At 44.1% G+C, this 8612-nt stretch overlaps 1 protein-coding gene across 1 annotated transcript in view; it reads right to left on the bottom strand.

Annotated features, from left to right (window-relative positions):
* Positions 1-8612, bottom strand: part of LOC103600327 (protocadherin Fat 3-like) — a gene marked incomplete at its 5' end in the record, with an annotated part of 83038 nt that overhangs the window by 48395 nt on the left and 26031 nt on the right. The window contains 4 exons of the mRNA XM_008584597.1: positions 2009-2206; positions 5235-5378; positions 6354-6491; positions 7989-8203. Coding sequence (XP_008582819.1) covers positions 2009-2206; positions 5235-5378; positions 6354-6491; positions 7989-8203 — 695 coding nt within the window. The remainder of the gene's footprint in view (positions 1-2008; positions 2207-5234; positions 5379-6353; positions 6492-7988; positions 8204-8612) is intronic.

Below are 8612 nucleotides of genomic sequence, written 5' to 3'. Positions count from 1 at the left end.
GGGGGGGGGGGGGGGGGGGGGGGGGGTCAGAGATAGTCTTAGTTTACAGCAGGCCTCAGCAAATATTTTCCATAAAGGGCTAGATAATAAACACGGTAGGCTCTCCAGGTTATATGGCCTATATGGCAACTACTCCATATGAAGCAGCCATGGAGCACATGTAAATGAGGGGGCGAGGCCATGTTCCAATAAAACTTTATTTATAAAAACAGGCTGAGGTCAGGATTTGGTCACGGGCTGCAGTCTGATGATCCCTGCATTCCCTGGAGGGGTGTAGGGATGGATCAGAGAAGAATGAGGCTAAAGCCAGAGGAAACCCCCAGGAGGCTTCTGTAGTGATAGTTGGAGGATGGGTCAATATTCAGAATAAAGCGAGCCAGTGGCAAAGGGAATGTATCTGAAGGCACGTAGAGACCTTATAAGGGAGGAAAACATGGCACTGGGTGGTAGTTTATTGTAAGGGACCAGTGGGAGGGAGCCCTTTATGGAGATTCCAAAACCTGAGATGTAAAATCTACTCTCTGGCAGCTAGAGGGGTATGTAAAGAACTACCAGCTTCTGTGAGAAGGCACTAAAAATCTCTCCTTGCCTTCAGTAGCTATACTGTGATAAAATATTATTCACATAATATTGTTGGAGGAGTGGGTGGTAACCAAAGAGTTCACCGACATGCTTGGAGCCGGCAGTCATTAATTTGGAAGGTTTCATGGAGTAGCGTAGGCTATAACCTATCCAAAGCAATAAAGGATACAATTCAGTGCTATACAAATACAGACACTGCTCCACTTATGATGGGGTTATGTCCTGATAAACCCATCGTAAGTTGAAAATACCTTGTTGAAAATGTGTTTAATATACTTAACCTACTGAATATCAAAGCTTAGCCTTGCCTACCTTAAGTGTGCTCAGAACGCTTACATTTTCCTACAGTTGAGAAAAATCATCTAATGCAAAGCCTGTTTTATAACAAAGTGTTGATTATCTCATGTAACTTATTGCATACTGCACTGAAAGTGAAAAACAGAGTGGTTGGGGCCGAGCCCGTGAAACACTTGGGAGAGTTCGGATCCTATATAGGAATGTCCGGTGCGTTCACTGGTTGAGCGCGGTGCGGGCGACTCCACACCAAGGGTTGGGATGCCCTTACCGGTCACGAAAAAGACAAAAAAAAAAAAAAAGAAAAACAGAGTGGTTGCTTGGGTACTCAAAGTACGGTTTCTACTGAGTATGTACGGCTTTCATACCACCACGAAGTTGAAAAATCCTAAGTCAAACTATTATAAGTTGGGGACCATGTGTATTAAGAACTACTATTGTTCTCATTGCTACTGTTAATAATGAGTCTAGGTTGCCCTCTGTGGGCAACTGTGGGTAGTTTCACTGATGGGATCCAAATCTTAGTATTGGCAAAATTCACACGTGGGAACTTTTGGTTGCTCTCATTTCCTGCTCCTTTCCTTACCCTTTGCAGACCTGCCACTCTGTGTCTTTGTCCCATTTCATTTCACACAGGCCAATGACCCTGAAGAACTGAAATGCAGGGAAGCTATTGCCAGCTATATCCCTTCCTGCCTCCTTCCTACCAAGCAGAGGCCACAGTATGGCTAAATCCCAGTAACACAATGATTGGGAACACATAGCTTCCCCACGATGGGTAATGTGGCCAATAATACTCAGAATCAAGCAGCAAGTGTTGACCAGTGAGTTGTCTTTGGGGGTCAATCAGAATCCCAGGAATTTTTAGAATGCAGATTTAAGCCAGTGACTGCTGGGCACACGCTACAGGAATGTCCTTCCTGAACAATGATGTGTCCCATCCTTCTTGTTCAATTTCACACACAGAGGCCACTTTTACTGGTGTGAAATTGAATTTGAGATTAAAAGGGGAACATTCCTGCACTGTAATGAATTATATTGACTCGCTCAACAAAGAAAAACCAACCAAAAGGCACAGAAACAAGCATGACAGAGAAAGACAGCCTGATGTGGACAGAGAACGAGGCCATACCTGGACACACAGCACATATTCCGGAGACTCCATGTGCTGGAAGACCACAGCTGACCGAAGGATCCCATGAGAGTCTAACACAAACTCCTCCTCTTCATTTCCCGACAAAATAGAGAACGAGAAGGGAGGCCCATTGTGAAAGGAGTCTCTGTCTGTCACCACCAGCTGCAAGATGCTGGTGCCTACTGGCTTATTTTCCTGCATGAAAGAGTAAAGTAAAAAGAAAGATAAAATTACGCCTCTCTTCACATTTTGAAAAACCCCATCATTACCGGCTGAGAGTGCTGTGCTAGAAAACAGTGCTTTCAGCAAAAGGGATTCCCTGTGATATTATCTTGTCTTTGGAAAATATGCTGGCATCTGTAAGCGTCATGTTCACCACCCCTGGCTGCCTCCCGCACTGGCCGTGACATGATACTCTGCAGCTGAGAACACAGGGCTTCATGTGAATGGTTTGCTGGTCCCAGTGATCGTGTGGGGTACACCTTCTCCCTGACCGGCTTGCAATGCCTGAGTTTACCTAAAGAGTGCTGGAATAAATGGCGCTCACCAGCCTTTGTGACTGCGTTGAAATCCTCTCAGGCCAAGAAAATATCAACCTGTTGGGATGGGAAGGCACTTCTTCACTCTTGTCACACAACATGATTTTGCTGAGGCCCAACCCTGTGCCACAATGTCACACATCAGACTTTTCGGGGCAACCATCTGGAAACTTCACATTCAATGTACAAAGGCATATGTCAGGTGGAAAAGGGGGCTTTACCCCCACCCCCCAGAACATAGCTTTGCCATGGTTCTGTAGGAAAGGGAAAGGGGGTAGAATACTTCTCAGCTTGAGAAGGAAGACAAGGGAACGCTTCACTTCATCAGAGGGGAAGTCCTGATGCTATTATGTGAGCGTTATTTTTCAGAACCTCTCTGCCTTTTCCCCAAAATGGAAATACAAAGACTCATGGTCACACTTCTTTGGGTCAAAGGTTATCTTCACATTGAAAATGCCAAATTAAATCCTCTGTAGTTCAGGCCTTGGTTTCTTTGCCTGACTCTGTGTAGATGTGGCATTACCACAGCTTGGGCCTGAAGTCAGTTTTATGAGTTCAGACCTCCTGATGTATAAACACAGGATTAAATGTGTGCGTCTCAGAAATGGAGACAATGATACACTGCAGTTTGGAGGGCAGGCTCCCTCAAGTTTTATGCACAGAATTAGTCTTACGAAAACCATGTGCGGGAATAAGGAAGTCATTCTGGGCTGGGGTAAGGCGTGGCTTTACCACAGCTTGGGCCTGAAGTCAGTTTTATGAGTTCAGACCTCCTGATGTATAAACACAGGATTAAATGTGTGCGTCTCAGAGATGGAGACAATGATACACTGCAGTTTGGAGGGCAGGCTCCCTCAAGTTTTATGCCCAGAATTAGTCTTACGAAAACCATGTGCGGGAATAAGGAAGTCATTCTGGGCTGGGGTAAGGGAGGCACATTTTTTTGAAGGAGAAAGAGAAAAGGATCTCAGAGACCTCTTATTTTGCTCCTCTCTCCAGTGTCCCTTTGGTCATCAAGATTGAGACACCATCTCCCTCTGGAATGGGACACAGTCATGGGACCACCTCAGCCCAGCATAGATTTACTATTTCACACCAACAACATCCTCAGCACCACACAAAACAGAGGACCTATTTATTGTCTGCTCACTCTGTAAAGGCTGTCTCCTCCATAGAAGATTGGGAGAGAGACAGAAAATGTGTGCCCTTGGGTCATCATCTGCAAAAGAAGGGCGTAATGTGACATAGACAGGTGGGGTCCTGCGGGTAAGACAGGGGACCAGCCACTGCTCACAGGTGGAGACGCTTGGTTTTCTCTGCTGATTTCCTGTTGAAAACAGTCTGTCAGGCTGATGGATGCACGTCATAAAACTGAATGTTGAGTAGGCAAAGCCCATTTTGATTGCAGGTGAGCACAGAGAGGCGTGAGGGGCAGAGAGTGCTCTGTGGGTGACAGACTTGGAAAAGAGCAATCTTAGAGAAGTGGTGGAGGAAGGCACAGACCCTGGGTGAAGCTTATGGAAGCAGGAGAGGGATCAGAATGAACCGCTGCTGGAAAAATCATCAGAGAGGACAGGAAACCAAAATTCCACCAGGAAAGAATCAGATTTTGCTGACAGAGGAGTGGGGGTTAAGCAGATAGCTGCTTGCTTTAAGACGACCTCCCAGCCTGATTCTTGGACAGCTCAGTAGTGGTGGTGGGTCTATAGATGGCCAGACTCAAAGTCTTGAGTGTTATTCCAAAGTCGCCCCTCAAGACCTGGCCCACTCTCATCTTACCTTCTACCCACAAAGCTCTGGGATGCCTTGGGGGAGATTCAGAGGCCAAAGCAGATCAGGCTAGAGCTGATTCTCTAGAACATTTGTGCTCCCCTCTCCCCCGCCCCCCCAAGACATGTACAGCAACCTCTGTCTCTTTTAAGTCCTTCACAGTGACAGTATTCCTGGGCCGCATTTCCTGATCCTCCTAAAACTGGGCTTCTGGATTCTAGAAATAGCAGAAAGTAGAGGAAACACAGCACCCAGTATGTGATCATGAAATAGCTTCTGAATAAAATGTAAGTGGGAAGAAGAGTCATGCTCTCTGATAGCAGAATACCAGCAGTAAGTTACTCTATCCTACAGTCTAATTTTAGAGAGCATGTGGATTTAAAGTGCTAAACAAATTGCTTATGGAAGATTAATTTTAATGAGCAGGAGCTCTATCCTGCTGCCCAATCTCTCTTTAACTTATGTGATGGTTCCTATCAATCTCCCCTCCTGCCAGAATAGCACAAAGTTGCTTAAAGGCAGCTGTCATTGTGGAAAGAGAATATTTTTTCCAAAAGGCAGACCTGACTTGCCCACTAACCGGCTGCATGATCTTGGGTGAAATAACCTCACAGATCCTCAGCTCCTTTAGCTCTAAAGTCAGGGCCAACCCACCATCCTAACTCACAGGGTTGTTATGGGGATAGATGGTGTACATAAAGCACCTGACACTTGAAAGAGCTAAATCCTTGAAAACTCTTACCAGTGTTTATTCATCAGTTGTGGTAGAAGAATCAGGCTCATTTCATACTTGCCCTGTGAAGGGATGAGTTGATACTAAGTAATGGCAACAATAAACCCTAATGAGTAGACCATAGCAGAGGAAGGAGGCTGAATGCATAAGGACGAATGCCTGGCAGGCAAGATTTGCTTACCTGAATCACAGCAGTATAGTTGGCAGGTGTAAACATTGGGCTGTTGTCATTCACATCAGAAATATCAATGTTGACAGTTGCAGTTGATGACATTGCAGGAATGCCACTGTCTACTGCCCGGACAAGCAGGGAGTACCCAGACACCTGCCAAGGCACAAAGAAGTGACGGTGAAGGAGTGTAGCACTTCCTTCTTTCTGTGCACCCTCAGAGGAACTGCAGGTTCAGGCTGTGCTTTGTTAAGGACCAATCACTTTCATTTGATTCTCTAGACCAGGGTCTAGAGATTCTCAATCTTGGTGCCACTGACATTTAGGACTGGATAATTCTTTGTTGTTGAGGGCTGACCTGTGCACTGCAGGATGCTTAGCAGCATCCCTCACCTCTATCAAGTAGGAGCCAGTATCACCTCCTGCCTGTGACAAGCAAAAATGTCTCCAAACATTGCCCAATGTCCCCTGGGGGACAGAACTACACCTGGTGAGAACCACAGCTCTGGGCCTTTGTTCAATGCAACAGCTGTCACTGTTGATCTGTCTTATTTATCAATGTTAATATTTCTGGGGCTCCTACTAATCTGCGACTATGGGGACATATCATCCAAAGGAGTCTATCTGCTTTTTAGCATCACTACTGTGACATCTTTTTCCATATTTAATTTCTCTTTGAAAATGCATAGTTTTGGTCAAGAAAGACAATATTTAGAAACTTAGTTTAACCCTGAACAGAAGAATTTTCTGGATCATTCTTTCCAAACTAGATGGCTTCAGGTGATCCTTCTGTATCTGCTCACCTAGGGCTAAAGTTGCTCATGAAACCAAGACCACAGGATCCCAACACTGAAGGTACTTTTTTGCCCCCTTGCTCAAGTAAGGACTGAAATTCAAACGGTCCAGAAAGACACATATTTTCCTTTTCTTTAAAAGCTGAATAAGAAATTATCATTTATTATTGTCAGAAAGTTCTTCAAATGTCTAACCCAAATACTTCAAACTGCATTTTAGTCCATCCCTATTTACTCTCATTATTTAGCATGGAGAATCTTGCTGTATATACTCATGGAGCCTGTGCCCTTGATCCCAGTGAAGGGATGGGTGTGGATGGGAAGGGAGCTTGCTTACCCGTTCCCGGTCCAATTTCTTCTTAACCTTCACAAGTCCCAAGACAGGATCCACTGCAAATTCATCGTCCCGATCTCCACTCACAATGGAAAAATGAATCTGTCCATTGGGCTGGCTGTCTATATCTTCTGCTATTAGCTTCATGGAAAACAAGCAAAATGAAGGAAAGACACAACACAAGACACAGAGAAATGTTTATTCTTAGGATCCCAGGTCTGTCTAAATGGGCATAGCTCTGACAGTTTTCCTAGGAGCTCTGCTCACTAACACCTGTAATCACACCCCCAGTGGAAGAGAGGATGGGTTGGCTGAAGGAAGGCAGCACCGGTATGTACTGGTGCCATTTTATTTCCATGTTAATTTTTACCTGCCCACAGCCTGATGCTTGTTGGGCCTGGTTTTTCTCAGGACTAGAGACAGTAAGGATAGAGCCCAACTATATGATAGGGATACTTTCCTGGTTACTTTTTCATTCTGCAAAAATGATGTCTGTTGTGGAGTTGGGCATTCTCTCATCCTATGCATTTCCACATTTAGGAAGCCCAAGAAATTTCCCTTTTCTCACACAGCAAACATACTGCCCCATCATCTGCTGCTCCATGTTAGTAATGTTGGGATTTATATGTATAGAAGTACTCTTGTACTATCCAGGAAGGAGGGAGTGCTTGGGAAGCCCACCTCTGATGTGTAAATAATGCACTGCCATCCAGCAGAGAGGGCTGCAGCCACCCACAACCGGATGCTGCAGGAACCAGAGGTGAACTGAGCTGAAGGGAAGGGAACTGTTCAGCCCAGGAAGGGGTCAGGATGGTGAGCATGGGACTCACTATTTCCAAAACGCAGTCTGTGGTCTAAGAGAACCTCTGTTCTCATAACATGTGACTGTTCTTACTGTTACTAGATAAAATCCCTTCCAGAAAGGGCTCCTCTAAGAGTGGCCAAATCAATCTTAAACGTGCTTCCATTTGTTGCTGCCTTACTCTGTGTGTGTGTGTGTGTGTGTGTGTGTGTGTGAGAGAGAGAGAAGGGGAGAGGGATTTTATTTACTTACCTAATAATTTTTTAATTATAAATTGATAGATTATAGTTGTATATATTTATGGGCTAAAAAGTGATGTTATGATTCATGAACACCATGTGGAATAATTAAATCAAGCTAATTAACATATCCATCACCTGAAATACTTATTTTCTGTGATGAGAATATTTGAAATTTACTCTTAGCTATTTTGAAATGTACAATACACTATTATTAACTATATTCACCCTACTGTGCAATAGATCTCAAAAAAAAAAAAAAATCAAAACCCCAAACTAAAACGCATTCTTCCTAGCCACCTAATAACTTATCTAAGTTCACAAACCAGTAGGAAGCACTGTTAATTCATCCCACAGTCTTACACTCCTGGGAGATATGTGATTATTGATCACTTACACCTTGATATAAATTAATGTCAGACCCTTTGTAATATACAAACTGGAGAAGGAGCCATTGAAAGACAGGTGCCTGACTAGCATTCTTAGGGACAAAAGAACACTGAAAGGACAAATTGTGAAGAAAACTTAGTCTTTGCTTACTTCTTCACTCTATTGAAGATGACTAATCCCAGATGTCTAGATCCCCCTGCCACCTACCAGAATGACAGAGTCCCCCACCAAGGCATCTTCACTGATGACAGCACTGTAGACATCTTGGCTGAACTTGGGAGGGTTGTCATTCACATCTGTGAGGTTGATGCTGACGGTGGCCACAGCACTGAGAGGTGGGGTGCCCCCATCTTTGGCTTCCACCACGAGGTAAAACCTTTTGCATAACTCATAGTCCAGGACTTCAGAGACAGAAATACCCCCTTTGAAGAAAAATGAGGAGCTTTAGATTTGATTAAGAAAAGACATTGGTCAGCAGTTCCACAATTGTGATAATATTTATAACATCATCTCCAGCCAAGAATTTGAGATATTCAGGAATTTATTTAATGCCTTACTGAAAGCATTCTGGAAGTCTGATTAATGCTGTCAGTTAAAGCATAGCATAGCTATCTATCAAACACAACACTAAAGAAATGAAAAGTCTTTGCATGTTTGTTATAGTTCCTAAACTTCTCTCAAGCAGCCTGAAAATCTCTATTATCATTCACTCTTGTGCAACTAGGGAGTAGGGACAGGAACAAGCATTCCTGAACAAGTATCTCCTGATTCCTCAAGTGGAACTAGAAGACCAAGAATGAGCTGAGATGTGTGGATGTGATTGTGTGACCC

Source organism: Galeopterus variegatus, unplaced genomic scaffold, assembly GCF_000696425.1.
Source record: "Galeopterus variegatus unplaced genomic scaffold, G_variegatus-3.0.2 Scaffold3307, whole genome shotgun sequence".
NCBI lineage: Eukaryota > Metazoa > Chordata > Mammalia > Dermoptera > Cynocephalidae > Galeopterus > Galeopterus variegatus.
Note: the sequence above shows the minus strand (reverse complement) of the source record. Positions and strands in the feature narration are given on the sequence as shown.